This window comes from Bufo gargarizans, chromosome 11 (assembly GCF_014858855.1).
Source record: "Bufo gargarizans isolate SCDJY-AF-19 chromosome 11, ASM1485885v1, whole genome shotgun sequence".
Lineage (NCBI taxonomy): Eukaryota > Metazoa > Chordata > Amphibia > Anura > Bufonidae > Bufo > Bufo gargarizans.
Genome location: NC_058090.1, coordinates 18,274,937 through 18,291,795, shown reverse-complemented (window position 1 = coordinate 18,291,795; position 16,859 = coordinate 18,274,937). Strand labels below are relative to the sequence as shown.

The window sequence follows — 16,859 nt, the reverse complement described above, 5'->3', positions numbered from 1 at the left end:
TACTTACTGGGACACATTTACCAAGCAGTTTACACCAGTATAAACTGTGGCAAAAAAGTCACAAATGTTTATATGCAAAAAAAATAAAAAATCAGGAACATTTGTGGCTTCCCATCGGTCAACAAATGAATCAATGTGATAGAGCGCCCTATCATGGACCATGTCCACTTTTAAGTATTAATCCTGAAAAAAAGTGCAGGTTTTGGAGCCAATCCAATTAATCTACCATGTTCAGACTGGCTGGAGATTATGCATTCTTAATAAATGTGGCCATCCACTTACAGAAGGCAGGGTCTCATCACATCTCCTGGGCACACGGCCAACTGATGACTACTACATGATCTACTGGGGGTAAGGTCCTCAAGCTCCAGTCCTCCAGTGGCAGAGGCAGTGATCACTTCAGGACAGCTATTCTTAAAAATAATTATTGGTCTGAATTTGGTTTTATATCATGTCTGCAGCAACATGACAGCGATGAGCAGCTCCTGGGGCCAACCACAATCGAATGGACCGTCAGCATCTTCTCCTAAACCCTTGTTACCAGAGGCAGATACTGATATCAGTAAGAGCCGTCACTAAATCAGTGGACTCACCATTTATCAGCAAAATCTCTGACTGCACAGTCACCAGCAATAATGGAAAGCGTTATGAGAGGAAGGGATGAATGACTGTCCGCTGTATACCCCCCTCGAAATTGAAACAGGTGAATGCAGAAAACGAGAGCTAATCCACTTACTATTTGTCAATCAGAGCATCTAAAAAAACAAAACCTAAATCCTGCATTACCTGCTGTGTACAGGACATGTCTCATTGTGCAGCCTACGGAATTACAAACAGCCTTCACCCACACATTGCAGCCAAATGACTGGCAAGTAGCACCTCTGTGCCTTCAGTCATATCGCTAGTCAGTGTCATGACCGAAGCCGTCCCCCCCAGCTGCCCCCCACCATGGTAGCATTAATTATTCACTCGGTGCGTTTCCAGGTGTCCCCACGGAGCAGCAGCCTCCACAACACACGTCTATTTTAGGTTTGTCTGTCAGCCGACCTTGTGCTGTAATAGGATTGTCTGCACGGAGTACCTACTATAAGAGGGCAAGATGGAGTCCAGAATGTGCCCCATCAAACATCACCACATGATAGAACAAAACCGGCAAAGTCCTCACCGTTCATTAAGTCGCTGGGAAACTTTTAGAGATAATCGGGTCACGTATATACCCACCACAGCATAAAGTCTTCAGTCATGTCATGAGTGTCAATGGCAGCATGGGTTTCAAGTCATAGTTCATGTCAAAGAGGCAGGTAACCCCAAGCACTGGTCAGCGGGGTGCACCAGATACCCCAAAGGCACGGCAGGCATGTACCATGGGCAAAGTACCCCACTGTCAACCCTAAAACAGAGCCACAGCTAGATTTTCTTTCACCGCGGACAGACACAGTTTACTGCCTTATAGCTAAATACCCTCGCCAAAAATGGTTTGTGTTGGTGCCCCCCTGCACTACTTCCTGACTAAAGCCTATGAGATAACATGTTATGTTTATGGACGGCTCCGTATACGCACTCGTTCTCCTGCAGATTTCTTCCTTCTTCCCAGGAACATTATGGAGAATCTGTACCTTTCTAGGAACTGAACTATTATAATACAGTTGTGCAATCAAAAATCAACTACATCAAGGCAGCAATAAAAGAATGCATGGAATCCCATATAGCAGACCTATGTAGTGGACAGGCAGTGGTGCAGATATCATGCTGCTTGTCCATATCCGTGGCCCATTATCATACAATTATCTGCACTTCTCTCTTAGCAAGGTATCGTAACCCACAAGCAAATAGAAAGGCCCCAGAACAGCCTCCCTTCTCCTGCTTCTGGGAAATTAATTTTTGTCTGTTACACACTATGGGAGCCTTTGAAGTTGAGCAGGGGCATGCAATCCACGTCTGAGAGCTGGAATGGAGCTGCTGTCTAGATGCCAATTATCCTAAAGAGCCGAGGAGTCAGAGTGGCACATGGGGTCACCCCTGGACACACCAATTCAAAGCACTACTCTCTGTTTAATGGAAAAACCCTTCTGAAGGGAATCTGTAGCAGGATGGCTTCAATTCAATCAGCTGAGGCAGAGAGAGGTAGAAAACACAGGATGAGGGAACCTGCAGAAACAGAATGAACGATGGGCGAGGACAGAGAATGCGACAATAGTGGAAGCCTCATAGAGGTAAGCTTCCAATGGGATAAGTCTAACCACACCTCTGGAAATATGGGGGATGATGATGGGAGAACCACTTGATCAGGAAACCAGGTGTGGAAGATGGTGACATCAGTTCCTAGGATATTAATCCAGCCAGGTAGTCCAATCCAGGAGCCAATTGTACCCTGTTGTATGACCACTTGCAAGCCTATAGTTCCATCATTCTAGATACACTGGTTATCTGGTGTCTGTCTAAATTTGTGATGGGAAGACCTGGAACTGATGTAGGAGAGTGATATGGGATAATCTGGAGAGGAGGTGTGGAGATAGGTGGTTATTAGAGGACCTGGATGTGACGTGAGGGGGACTTCTGAAGATGAGGTGGGGCTACAGGAGTCTTGAGAAGTGGGGCTTGGCTATGGGAGTACCGCAAGAAGAATTGTGATTGGTTATGGGAGGAGCTGGTCATAAATTGGTGAGATGGCTATGAGAGGACCTGGAAATAAGGACTATGGAAGGATCTGGAGATAAATTGGGTTGTGGCTACGAGATCAGCTTAAATATAGGTTGGGGCGGTTTCAGGAGAACCCTGAGCAGCGGCTACAGGAGTACCTCAAGAAGAGTTATAGGTGGTTATGGAAGGACCTCAAGATGAGATGGGAGGTGAATGGCAAGACCTGGAGATAAGGTGATAGTTGCTATGGGAGGTCCTGAAGATGAGGTGAGGGTGGCTATGGAAGGATCTGGAGAGAAAGTACGGGGTAGTTATAAAATGAGGGTGGATATGGGAGGACCTGGAGAGGCAGTTTGGTGGCTATAAAAGACTCAGAGGCTATAAGACAGCTTGGAGATGATGAGGGTGGTAGGTGTAAGAGGACCTTGCAACAAACATTCCAAAGTGATGGTTAAAGGTAGTCTTTCAGCTGTTCTGACTATGCAAAACTGCTGAAAGCACTAGGTTGGACCCGGGGTGGAGAAGAGCAAACATACCTTTTGTGGAACATTTATCTTCAGGGGCAGTGTGAAGAGTTTTTTTTTCCCAGATTTTGTTCCAGTAAGTGCCCAGGAGGCTCCGCGGCCCCGCCCCTCTGCTGAGTGACAGCATCCAACCAGGAGACCAGTACAGCTATTACCCAGAAGAGGGGCGGGGCTGTGGAGCAGCTCAATAAAGAGAGCACTTCACAGTGAAGCTCCACCTCCTGGGCGATTACTGATGCAAAATCTGCAAAATAAAACTTCATATTCACACTGCTCCCGATCAGAAAGGCTCCACATAAGGAATGTTTGTCGTGCTCTTCCTGGACCCCATATAGTGCTGGCAGCAAATTACTGTTCACTTATTACCTCCACTTTTCCCAAAGCAGGCATATACAAGGGGAACGTGACGGCAGCCTGCAGTCATGACTACATCCCTTCCTGTATGGAGAGCCTACGCCGGCTGACAGGAGACTGCCCTGCATACTGTTTTGCTAGGAGCTGAGGAGGGTCTCACAATTGGCAGCTGATTGCCGGGCACAAACACTCTGGGCTGCGGCTGGTCTGTGGTCTCAATGCTTTAGGACTGACATGTTCTTCTCAAACAAATTACACCCTTTTAAGCCCTCTGCAGGGAAAGCGGGGGCGTGATTGGAGATTACAAGTAGCACCAAGTCGTGGACTACACAAAACGGTTTAACCATAGCGCTGACAGCACACTAAGCAGGAGACTGTTTAACACCTAAAGACCTGGCACTCCGCTGATGCCATTCAAGCTGAAAGGAAGCAAAGGGGAAATGTGGCCTTTACCCGATGAGTTTATGACCATGACAGCGTCATTACGATACAGTCGGTGCATGCCTGAATGTCCCAAAATCTAGCTGCACCTCCACGACCTGCGGCTGTGTATATGAGGGAAGAGGACTACCTGCAGCGTGTGATTTGTCTTCACAGATCATCAGATCCATGGCGACTTTCAGTGCCACACTACAATCAACACGTCCCTGGTAGACATGTGAAAAGAAGATGCAGCCTTCAGACACGGACCTCTACACGTCCTCCCCCTGTTCCTGTATCAATTCCACCTCATGGATAAACCCACACTACAAGCAGACAGAAGCCACCCAGACATCAGCGTCCGCTATCCCTGCCCCTACCATCACCGTTCCTGTGTTGGACCCAGCAAATTCAAAATTAATAAACCCAGGAGGTGGTGGAAGGCAAGAAACTCACCAATTCCTTCAGCTCGCAGCAAAGTGACATCTCCAGAATGGACAGAAGAAACAATAGAGAGCGAGCGAGCGAGCGGACAGCTCACTTGGACTGCACTGTCAATCCCTTTGATTACACTGCCAAGGGTTAACGAGCATCGGCGGGCCAGCACAGGCCGACTGTAGGGACCGACACCGTACATGACCAACATGAATATACCTCTGAAATCTATAATTACCAGAAGCTGTTAATTATTAATCAACCAACTGCTGAAGTCCTCGCTGCCGAACAAAGAGGCAAATCCAGAATGCAGAATGTGTAGTGATTACCCCACACCGGGCCCAGCGGGAGCCACGAGACGCCCATCTGACGTCAGCACTTGTATGGATTGTGACAGCGCCGGGGAGGTGTGAAGTGGGACGATGTGGCCGAAATGCAGGCATCCCCCTAGAATGATGGAAGGGGCTCGTGACAGGACCCTCTGATTAGAACACGTTGCCCCATGCATCTCACCTGGACAGAGGACCTACCACCTCCTCCACCATCAACTCATCCTGCCTTATGCCTGTCGCGCCGAGTAACATCTGCTCCAGGTGCCTGACAGCAGATCCCGCTCCCATCACAGAGGCGTTTGAAGGGATCGCGGGACTGTCCCCTGGAGCAGAGCGAATCAGGCAGGGAAAGGTTGCTGCGTCCCACGGGCTCGGAGCAGATGCTTTTCTGTGTATAAATCACACACAGCGCAGAAGGCTCATAATTAGAGAATGCATAATGATACATAAATTAGCGCAGTGCGCGCCTGCACAACGAGACCTAGGCTGCAGCTCCAAACCATGCATACACCTGTGCACCTAGAGGGACTGCAACGCCCAGACCAATACATAGCGCATCAACAGAACACGACAGCGCCCAACCGCACTCAGATACTTTTCTATTATACTCAATAGAAGAAAGCTTACAGCATTATATTAGAACAGTATGTGGCGAAACCGACCTCGCCACTGGGTGCTGGAGAAGCCTGGATTGCCAGCCTCTTGCCCCAGGATTATGGGCACTCTCATCAGCCCATTCTAAACTTTAACCCCATGGCGATTTGACTGTTTGTGGCATCTGAGCGCGGTTCGGATATATTGAGCGCTCAGATCCAAGCCATCTGGGGATAAGTTGAATGTGGGGGTCCTGTTCAGTTTGATAGGAGTTATGTATTTATGTGTAGTTTTGCTAGTTGTTAACAGAGGTATTTTCTGTACCTAGTTGGCTCACCACACCCAGTTAAGCCATTTATCTCACACAGCCTAAGGCCTCTTTCACACTACCGTTTTTTTTTTTTTTTTTTTTCGTTTTGTGGGCCCTTTTTTGTGTTCCGTATACGGAACCATTCATTTCAATGGTTCCGCAAAAAAAAAAAAAAAGGAAAGTACTACATATGCTTTTGTTTTTCCGTTCCGTTGAAAGATAGAACATGTCCTATTATTGCCCGCAAATCACGTTCCGTGGCTCCATTCAAGTCAATTGGTCCGCAAAAAAAACTCAACACATACGGAAATGCATCCAGTATGTCTTCAGTATCCATTCCGTTTTTGCGGAACCATCTATTGAAAATGTTATGCCCAGCCCAATTTTTTCTATGTAATTACTGTATACTGTATATGCCATGAGGGTTCGTTCGTGAGGTTCCGTTCGGGAGTTTGGAGCATTCCCTTGTATGCCGTAACACACTACAACTCCCAACATCCAGACAGGATTGGAACACATTTAGATACACTTTATTCATGTATAGCAGGACCCCTGGAGCTCCAGTGTAAAGACAGGCTATGACTGTGTCTCATACAGTAAGCTTCTCGAGGGGCAGCCTCCTCTCTCATACAGTAAGCTTCTCGAGGGGCAGCCTCCTCTCTCATACGGTAAGCTTCTCGAGGGGCAGCCTCCTCTCTCATACGGTAAGCTTCTCGAGGGGCAGCCTCCTCTCTCATAGGGTAAGCTTCTCGAAGGGCAGCCTCCTCTCTCATAGGGTAAGCTTCTCGAGGGGCAGTCTCCTCTCTCATACGGTAAGCTTCTCGAGGGGCAGTCTCCTCTCTCATACGGTAAGCTTCTCGAGGGGCAGCCTCCTCTCTCATACGGTAAGCTTCTCGAGGGGCAGCCTCCTCTCTCATACGGTAAGCTTCTCGAGGGGCAGCCTCCTCTCTCATACGGTAAGCTTCTCGAAGGGCAGCCTCCTCTCTCATACGGTAAGCTTCTCGAGGGGCAGCCTCCTCTCTCATACGGTAAGCTTCTCGAGGGGCAGCCTCCTCTCTCATACAGTAAGCTTCTCGAGGGGCAGTCTCCTCTCTCATACAGTAAGCTTCTCGAGGGGCAGTCCCCTCTCTCATACAGTAAGCTTCTCGAGGGGCAGTCTCCTCTCTCATACAGTAAGCTTCTCGAGGGGTAGTATCTGGGATAAGTCAGTGAATTATGAGCACTATAGCCATCATCACTGAGTAGAGGAGGACTTCTTAGCCGCTTTGTTCGGAGGCTGGCAGGTGTCACCCAGGATGGTGTCTAGTGAAGGAGCTTTCCTGGTGTGTGACTGGAATCAGGCTGTCAGCAGCCTCGTCTCACGCATGAACTACCAATGTCATGGATGAGGCAAGCAGAGACGCAGCCATTAATCTTACTCTGAGGGAGCGAGCTGCCGCATGTGAGGTATGAATGTAACATCTGTTCTACTGTCACGTCTGCTGCTGTACATGCGCTCCATGTCAGTCCTGTCCTCCGCGCGACAGCTCAGGACTGATGTCCTATGTTGGTCCAGTATGAAAGGGGGCAGAGTACAGTGACCCATGGCCCAGCGGGTATAGAAAGAAGCAGGGAGATTTATATCATAAAGGGCAAGGATATCCGGACCTCTGGATAACAGTCACCTTCATGACCCTCCCCTCTGTCTCTTTGGTCAGATTCCACAGTGACAACTGTGATGATAGCGTCAACCTCAAGGTTCTTCTATGACTGACTGGCATTTATAGTCTGCCTGTGACCCCAGGTGGAGAGAATAGGCACAATAAGCCTGATGCAAACGTCTGAAGTTTTCATTGGTTATTATATATAAAGCATCGGCTCAGTAGTGTATTACTAGAGCATTACTGGTGTATACAGTTATTACAGGTTCATTACAAGTGTATAACCAATGTAATACTGGAGCATTCTACACACCTGAAGATGTCAGTCTCATAGGACACATGAAATAAGGAGCCAACAAAAAAAAGCACATATAGCTCTGAGTGAAATCCTCAGCCTCTGTCTTTTCCAGAGTCTCTGCCTCCCCTAATTTTTCTGGACATGTTTTACTGCACATCTACCCTTTGATTTCTGCGTGTACGCCGGACCCCTTTCCCACCCCATGATGTCAGGTCAGATATAACTTACAATGTGCAGCTGCAGAAAATCCATTAGTCCAGCCGCGCTGTCAATCCGCACCAGGATTCCGTCTTTGACATAAGTACTGAAGCCCACAGCCAGCCGGTCAGTGCGGGTGCTCGGCCGGTCGTTATGAGGCCACGTGTACAAGATGAGGCCTCCGCCCTTCGCAAATATGTATGTTGCACCAGCTGGAAAACAAAACAGCTCCATGTTAAAAATACGTACCGAGACTGTATAACTCTTAACAATCTAAACTTCTGCAACCATTTTATTTGTTTATGCATTTACTGTGCAGACCTATGTGTTTCCATGGTAACAGACTACAAACACACCATGTGTAGTCTGATTTAGCCTCTTTCTATTAATCTAGACAGTAGACGAGGAGGCACATGGCAGCCGGAGAAAACCATGCATGTCAATAAGACTTAGCTATCAGCTGTGTATTTGTTGGAGCAATCCACAGACGAGATTTATAAAAGGGACCGTTTTCAGTTCCAGAAGGACCATCTTGCGACACGGATTGCAGCAGCAAGGAAAATCTAAGGTGGGAGAGTGCAGCAAACCACAGGAGAAGTGCTGCAGGAAAACACTACACGGGGCTTGGTGGTGGTCAGTAACCATGGGGACACACAGGTCTGCATAGGTGCGGCATACTCAAAACATTAGCTTCTTATGACCATTTGTAAAGTAGTCGGTAGACGTAAAACAGCAATTTAGGATGTAACATGGAGGTGAGAGGAGCACAGACTGTCTATAACACACCGAGGGCGCACCGTCAGTAAGCACATCCCTGGACCCCACAGAGTCTAAGCCTCCAGCAGTGTGTCAGTGTATTCATACCCGGAGTGAAAAAGACAAGTGTTGGCTGGTTACAAACACCATCTTAACCCCTGCGCTGCTGGCTCAGTAAGACTGGGACCGGGTCAAGCTGTAAAGGAAAATGAACTGTAGATATAGATTAACATTCCTGGCTATGGAGGGCAGGGATCCAATACTAATCCCACAACAAGTGGATAATGCAGGAAACCTGCGGAGCTGAAATGACAACGTCGGCTCCACAGGAATCTGCAGCACTCAATAATCCAGAAGGACTTACCCTTCCGTGTGTGTGACACAGGAAACAGTCATGTGCATCACTAACCATGAAGAAGACGTCATCTCCAGAGCTGAAGTTACAATTCTGCTGTAACATCACATCTTAGACTATAGTGACACAGAGATGATTTGAGGAGTGTCTCATATGAGAAGCAGAGCATGTCACACAGTGTCACTAGGTGTGAAGTGGGAGGAGAGCCCCCCACCGACAGCACAACAGGTTTCTAGGAAACTTGCAGAACCATTATTATGAAGTGTCAGCTAATCGGAGGCCGCATCTCCCCAACAATGTGCCGCGCGGTCCCCGCGGCTCCAGCGCCTTCACCGCCTCCAAGGCTCCTCCTGATTGAAATTAATCAGCTGTTCTCACACAGAACTTGAGAGTTGGGAAGAGACAGTAAAAATCCCAGGGATGACGCGGGGACACGGCCACGTAACGAGGACCACGAGCCGATCAAAACAGAAGCAATCCACAGAGCGGCCAAGAATGAATCCGCGAAACCCACAGAGGACATGGAAGTTGTCAGGCTTTAACTCTTTGTGCCAGATGCTTCTAACACCATGCACTGTGCTGCTGTATACATTGAGGGGGAGAGTCATCAAAACTGGGTGCAAAGCAAATTGGGCCCAACTGCCCAAAGCAACAAATTGGATTCCACCTGTCATTTTTCCCAAGTTCCATTGTAACAGTTTTCATAAATCTCACCCAAACCAGGGGCCCAGAGCAGACTCTCAATTCCACCATTTGGAGTATTTCAAGATCCATCAGCACCAAGCGCCGTTCACATGTAAAGAGACTAACTAAACCTTTATATTACCTGCAGGATAAGTAATGTACACAGCGACTGTACCAGCAGAATAGTGAGTGCAGCTCTGGAGTATAATACAGGATGTAACTCAGGATCAGTACAGGATAAGTAATATATGTACACAGTGACTGCACCAGCAGAATAGTGAGTGCAGCTCTGGAGTATTATACAGGATGTAACTCGTGCAGCTCTGGAGTATAATACAGGATGTAACTCAGGATCAGTACAGGATAAGTAATATATGTACACAGTGACTGCACCAGCAGAATAGTGAGTGCAGCTCTGGAGTATAATACAGGATGTAACTCAGGATCAGTACAGGATAAGTAATGTATGCACACAGTGACTGCACCAGCAGAATAGTGAGTGCAGCTCTGGAGTATAATACAGGATGAATCTCGGGGTCAGTTCAGATGACAGAGACCAGGTCAGAATTACTGCATGGGGACCAGACGTCAAGGAGGATGCACATGACCAGTAGAGGGGGACACTTGCAGTTCTAACGTTTAGTGGCTGTAAACATTTCATGTCCTGAGCAGGTTTGTATGTAATACAGTTTTCCCTCCTCTACTTCTGGCCAGCAGAATGAGGCTCAGCGAGAGCGATTGTCAGGTGTAACAGAGAAGTATTACTCCTATTGTCCAGGATTACACAGCGGAGCCTCGGCCGCTGACCTCACCCTGCAGCAGGAGCTCTCGCAGTCCATCCTCACATTACAGATTAACCTCATCCTCTGTGTCCCCCCCTCCCCTGTTCAACCTCTCCCCCCTCCGGATGTCCACAAGAAAACCTTGACACTCTTTTCCCCCCGGTATCTTCTTGCAGTGTCGCCATGGCGACAGAAGACCACCTGAGAGGATAAATAATCCTTAAACTTTCCTTTCAAAGCAGTTTCCAGCTGTTCCAAACTTCCCCATTTATCTCTTCAGAGTCTCAATTAGAGTCATTTCTTTTTTTGGCCCGATTTCGTTCTCCTCCCACCAAAGTCTCTCTGGGTCCACCTGACGAAAGGCGTTCTTGCTTCATTAGACGATGACAGATCCACCGCACAGCAAATTACCTCTAATCATCGCCTTCCTTCTGCATCAAACCCTCATCCTGTCAAACCTGTCAGCTGTGCTACCTGCCCTGGCCAAGTGTCAAAGCAAAGCCCACGACTCATCTGACAGATGTTCCAGGACCCCATTGTTGTGTCTATGGGGTAGGTATTTTCAATGAGGAAGGCAGCACCCGCATCAGATCCCGCCAATCACACGAGGAAGCAGATGAATAAGGTGCAAGGACTCCTGCTTGGGGCTGGATCCATCAATAGGGCCCAGGACATCGTCAGCGCTGACCACCACTCCTGACTCTTCAGCACCTCGGAGAGTTCACCATTCCCAGCACATGGGCTTCACATACTTCACCTAGGGACGTTGTTCCAATTTTAAACTATCAAGCTAAAGGAACCAATGATTGCCACAACTATCTCCTGAGGACTGCAACACGGGGCAGGTCAGCAATGTGCAGAGAGCCCAGCACCCCAGACAGAAAACTTAGCTCACAGCCAGAGGGGGGCATATGAGGAACATTTAATAGAACACGATCAGTGCCCTGCTGGGTCTTACTGCAGGGCGGAGCAGGATCAGGTTGTCACCACAATGAGGACAGAAAAACAAAGAGCCAGGACACCTGACCTCTGCTGGAAGATACTCTGGGCGTCCCCGGGACATTCATCTGTGTCAGCAGCTGTGGTTTCGGATCAGTAGCAGTTTCCATAAAACAATTGTTCCGCTCATTGCCGAGTATCGACAGCTGCCCCAGATTTATTGCTCTCATCCAACCTCATCAGACATTCACAGCCCCACAGGTGTAATCAGCAGTAGCCCCTGCGAAGAAGCCCCGGACCCTCGCGCTGTGCTGAGCAGGCATCTTACAAGGTTCTGCATTCTCATTACCAGTGAATCACTTCTTCGCAGCGTCTTAAATGATATATAATTCCAATCTGAAGATTACAGAATGAAGCCAAGAGACGATGCACGCCGATACAGGATGTGTGTACATATTAGTGGTGGGTTGGCCCTCACTATATCTGTGTCCAGGGGCCCCTACCAACCATGATCTATGTGAATATTGGGTTTGAGGAGGGGAGCAGTGATGACAAGTAACGAGCAGATTGTTTCTCACTGATTTGTCAGTTCTGAATAAGAGCGCAGATTTCATTTTACGCGGGAGCCAGGAACCAGATTAGATGGAAAGCCCAAGGAATGAAAGGCAGTGGAAGGTTACAGGCCTGCGGCATGCCGAGCTTAATGCATTGTAACTGCTGCTGTTACAGGATGTTAAACAGCTACGGAGCCGCAGGACGAAACGTGGACTGGAGCAAGATGAGAGGAGAAAGCTGCCCACAGCCCCCATACACTGGTATTTGGAGACGCCAACTCGGTTTAAGAAGATCGTCAAAGATGAGGTCACCTGCCGCGGTGGAAAGATTTCAGGACACTATGAATTCAATGCAACCTGTGCCACAGCTACTGGCAAGTCAGCCTGGTCTCCCGGGTACTCCGCAGGCACCCATTTGTAATACAGTATTACCTAAATCCGGCATAAAAGCAAATAAGCCCCAGACTAATCCCCTTATCTGCTGCCAGACAATGGGCTGCGCGGCACAACCACCTCTCCGTCACTCATAGGGACATCCAATCCCCCCGCCAAGCTTTGTCCACAGCTAATTACCTTATTCTATTGTGTCCTATTACTGACTAATCTGTGTAAATGGGATAAAGCGAGAGCCTGAGCCGCACAGATGTGCCGACCGCAAGGAAGAATCGCATTGAGCTGATGTGCGAGCGCCAATACAGACGCGCAGGATTATACCCTTAGTAGGGTAGTATGTCCGCACTGGGGGGAATCGGCCCCGGCAGTGACCGTAGTCTATGGGGTGAGGTTTATTAACCCTTTAATATGTCACCACCACATACACTAGTGAGGTTATGACGGGAGGAATTGGCTGCAGCACTGACATCTGCCTGGACAGAAGCATCTACACAACGTCAGCAGATACCGTGAAGTAGGTTTTGGGGCCATTCTTCTCTAGGTCTTGTTCCATCTCCTGAACGGTCATTATGTACTGGAGGGTTCAGCCGCACTTTGTCAAGGATTCAATTGTTCTACTTGCTGCCCATGACCTCAGAACCAAATGAAAAGTGCAGATTCCAATGCCTAGGCCGCCTCCTCCAATCACACGTGCCGATACAATGCCTAGGCCGCCTCCTCCAATCACACGTGCCGATACAATGCCTAGGCCGCCTCCTCCAATCACACGTGCCGATACAATGCCTAGGCCGCCTCCTCCAATCACACGTGCCAATACAATGCCTACACCGCCTCCTCCAATCACACGTGCCAATACAATGCCTACACCGCCTCCTCCAATCACACGTGCCAATACAATGCCTACACCGCCTCCTCCAATCACACGTGCCAATACAATGCCTACACCGCCTCCTCCAATCACACGTGCCAATACAATGCCTACACCGCCTCCTCCAATCACACGTGCCAATACAATGCCTACACCGCCTCCTCCAATCACACGTGCCGATACAATGCCTAGGCCGCCTCCTCCAATCACACGTGCCGATACAATGCCTAGGCCGCCTCCTCCAATCACACGTGCCGATACAATGCCTAGGCCGCCTCCTCCAATCACACGTGCCAATACAATGCCTACACCGCCTCCTCCAATCACACGTGCCGATACAATGCCTACACCGCCTCCTCCAATCACACGTGCCAATACAATGCCTACGCCGCCTCCTCCAATCACACGTGCCAATACAATGTTTACGCCACCTCGTCCAATCACACATGCCAATACAATGCGTACGCCGCCTCATCCAATCACACATGCCGATACAATGCCTACACCGCCTCGTCCAATCACACGTGCCGATACAATGCCTAAGCCGCCTCCTCCAATCGCACGTGCCTATACAATGCCTACGCCACCTCCTCCAATCGCACATGCCTATACAATGCCTACGCCACCTCCTCCAATTGCACATGCCAATACAATGCCTACGCCGCCTCCTCCAATCACACATGCCTATACAATGCCTACGCCACCTCCTCCAATTGCACGTGCCAATACAATGCCTACGCCGCCTCCCCCAATCGCACGTGCCTATACAATGCCTACGCCACCTGCTCCAATTGCACATGCCAATACAATGCCTACGCCGCCTCCTCCAATCGCACGTGCCAATACAATGCCTACGCCGCCTCCTCCAATCGCACACCTATACAATGCCTACGCCACCACCTCCAATCGCACACCTATACAATGCCTACGCCGCCTCCTCCAATCACACATGCCTATACAATGCCTACGCCACCTCCTCCAATCGCACGTGCCTATACAATCCCTACGCCGCCTCCTCCAATCACACATGCCAATACAATGCCTACACCGCCTCCTCCAATCACACATGCCAATACAATGCCTACACAGCCTCCTCCAATCGCACATGCCTATACAATGCCTACGCCGCCTCCTCCAATCGCACGTGCCGATACAATGCCTACACCGCCTCCTCCAATCGCATGTGCCGATACAATGCCTACTCCACCTCCTCCAATCACACATGCCTATACAATGCCTACACCGCCTGCTCCAATCACATATGCCTATACAATGCCTACACAGCCTCCTCCAATTGCACATGCCTATACAATGCCTACACAGCCTCCTCCAATCGCACGTGCTGATACAATGCCTACACCACCTGCTTCAATCACACATGCCTATACAATGCCTACAAATCACACATGCCTATACAATGCCTACACAGCCTCCTCCAATCACACATGCCTATACAATGCCTACAAATCACACATGCCTATACAATGCCTACACAGCCTCCTCCAATCACACATGCCTATACAATGCCTACAAATCACACATGCCTATACAATGCCTACACCGCCTCCTCCAATCGCACATGCCTATACAATGCCTACAAATCACACATGCCTATACAATGCCTACACCGCCTCCTCCAATCGCACATGCCTATACAATGCCTACAAATCACACATGCCTATACAATGCCTACACCGCCTCCTCCAATCACACATGCCTATACAATGCCTACAAATCACACATGCCTATACAATGCCTACACCGCCTGCTCCAATCGCACATGCCTATACAATGCCTACAAATCACACATGCCTATACAATGCCTACACCGCCTGCTCCAATCACACATGCCTATACAATGCCTACACCACCTGCTTCAATCACACATGCCTACACAATGCCTACAAATCACACATGCCTATACAATGCCTACACCGCCTGCTCCAATCGCACATGCCGATACAATGCCTACACAGCCTCCTCCAATCACACATGCCAATACAATGCCTAGGCTGCCTACTCCAATCACACATGCCAATACAATGCCTACGCCACCTCCTCCAATCACACATGCCTATACAATGCCTACACCGCCTGCTCCAATTGCACATGCCGATACAATGCCTACATAGCCTCTTCCAATCAAACAAAAGGCAACAGAAAGTCTTGCGATACTGAAGCCTAAACAGTGCTGAGATTTTATAGAAGCATCATCCCATCCAACAGATGAGACGGGCTACTAGAAGTGATACCCACCAGGTGGCAGCTCATCCTGCCAGTTGATAGATGGCAGGTAGATAACTAATAGGCCTGCCATGCTGCAGAGTGGTCGGTGCATTGGCTGGAGCTGCTCACTAATCCGCATCCTGGTGAGACAGTGGGGGTAACGGGACAAGGATCTGGTGTAGAGCCGGCAGCACACGTGTACTTTTTGAATTATTGCTTCTTATATTAATTCCTTTCATTCAGCCGTAGATAAACATCAGAATAATGTAGAATGCAACGCAACGTTTCAGACCCTTAATTGAGGGCGCCCCTTTACCAAGCCGTTCTGGTGCACCAGTCATCAAAACCAGTGCTGTGGTCACTATCTGACTAAACTGGGACAAACAGGATATAGCGTCTGTGCGGAGAATCAAAGCCGCTTCGTTCTGCGAGGCGAACATCATTCACATGATCCCTGGAGGAGCCCGGAATGGAGCTGAAGCCTGATCTGAGTCATCCACTGTAGAAGGCCAGATTTACAGCTTCAATTTTGTTTAACCTAATGCCAGGAATCCTCCAGTGGTAGAAGATGAAGTCTAGCCCCATAAAGTGAGATACCGGGAGCTGCCATGACTGCACCGGCCGCCTGCTCGACAGCATCCACACTACTGGCTGCAGAGCTGACCTGCTCCTGGGGGCTCTTAGTTCATCGTGGTCGACCCCATTACTGACGGCTCAGCGGAGACATCAGTTGGAGCACTGGACAGCAATCCTGGTGGCACATGTTGGCGCTGATAACTGGAGCAAGTAGTCACTGGAAAGAGAATTATGTATTGGGTCCTGCACACGGACGCCTGTGGTAAGAGGTCACCGGTACGCATGAGGCACTACTGGAAATGAGCGTCATAATAACGGAGGCACCTATCCTAGTCATCAATACCTGCGCTATCCGGGCCCCCGTGGCTCATCATTAACCCCTTGTGCAGACACGTCCTGACAACTAGGAGTCATTACTGAGCCGCACACAGAAAATGTTCAATTATGCAAAAAATATCTTCACCCTCAGATACTGAACACCCAGCAATGGTCGACACTTTATCAAAGGGGGAAACTATTCGGGAGAGAAGGTGGCAACTGATGTGGGCTACTGACGTTAACCCTTTCACATGCTCCACCAGGGACAAGCTACAGATAGCGACAGAGGCTGCAGATTACACACTAAATGCATGACGAAGCGAGAGAGGGAAAAGAGCGGACAGGGAGCGAGAGAGAGAGCGCAGAAGAGGGAAAAGAGCGGACAGGGAGCGAGAGAGAGAGCGCAGAAGAGGGAAAAGAGCGGACAGGGAGCGAGAGAGAGAGCGCAGAAGAGGGAAAAGAGCGGACAGGGAGCGAGAGAGAGAGCGCAGAAGAGGGAAAAGAGCGGACAGGGAGCGAGAGAGAGAGCGCAGAAGAGGGAAAACAATGTGCAGGTGAGTGAGCACAGAAGGGGGAAGAGAGTGCGGTGTGGACAAGAACACGCAGAAGAGGGAAAACGGAGTGAAGCGAAAGCGCTGTGCCAACATGTAGGAGAGCAGTAGA

At 49.2% G+C, this 16,859-nt stretch overlaps 1 protein-coding gene across 3 annotated transcripts in view; it reads right to left on the bottom strand.

The window, feature by feature from the left end:
- Positions 1–16,859, bottom strand: part of NRXN3 (neurexin 3) — a 290,952-nt gene that overhangs the window by 40,667 nt on the left and 233,426 nt on the right. For all 3 annotated transcript variants that reach the window (XM_044271725.1, XM_044271724.1, XM_044271726.1), the window contains one exon: positions 7,776–7,957. In XM_044271725.1, the coding sequence (XP_044127660.1) occupies positions 7,776–7,957 (182 nt within the window). The remainder of the gene's footprint in view (positions 1–7,775; positions 7,958–16,859) is intronic.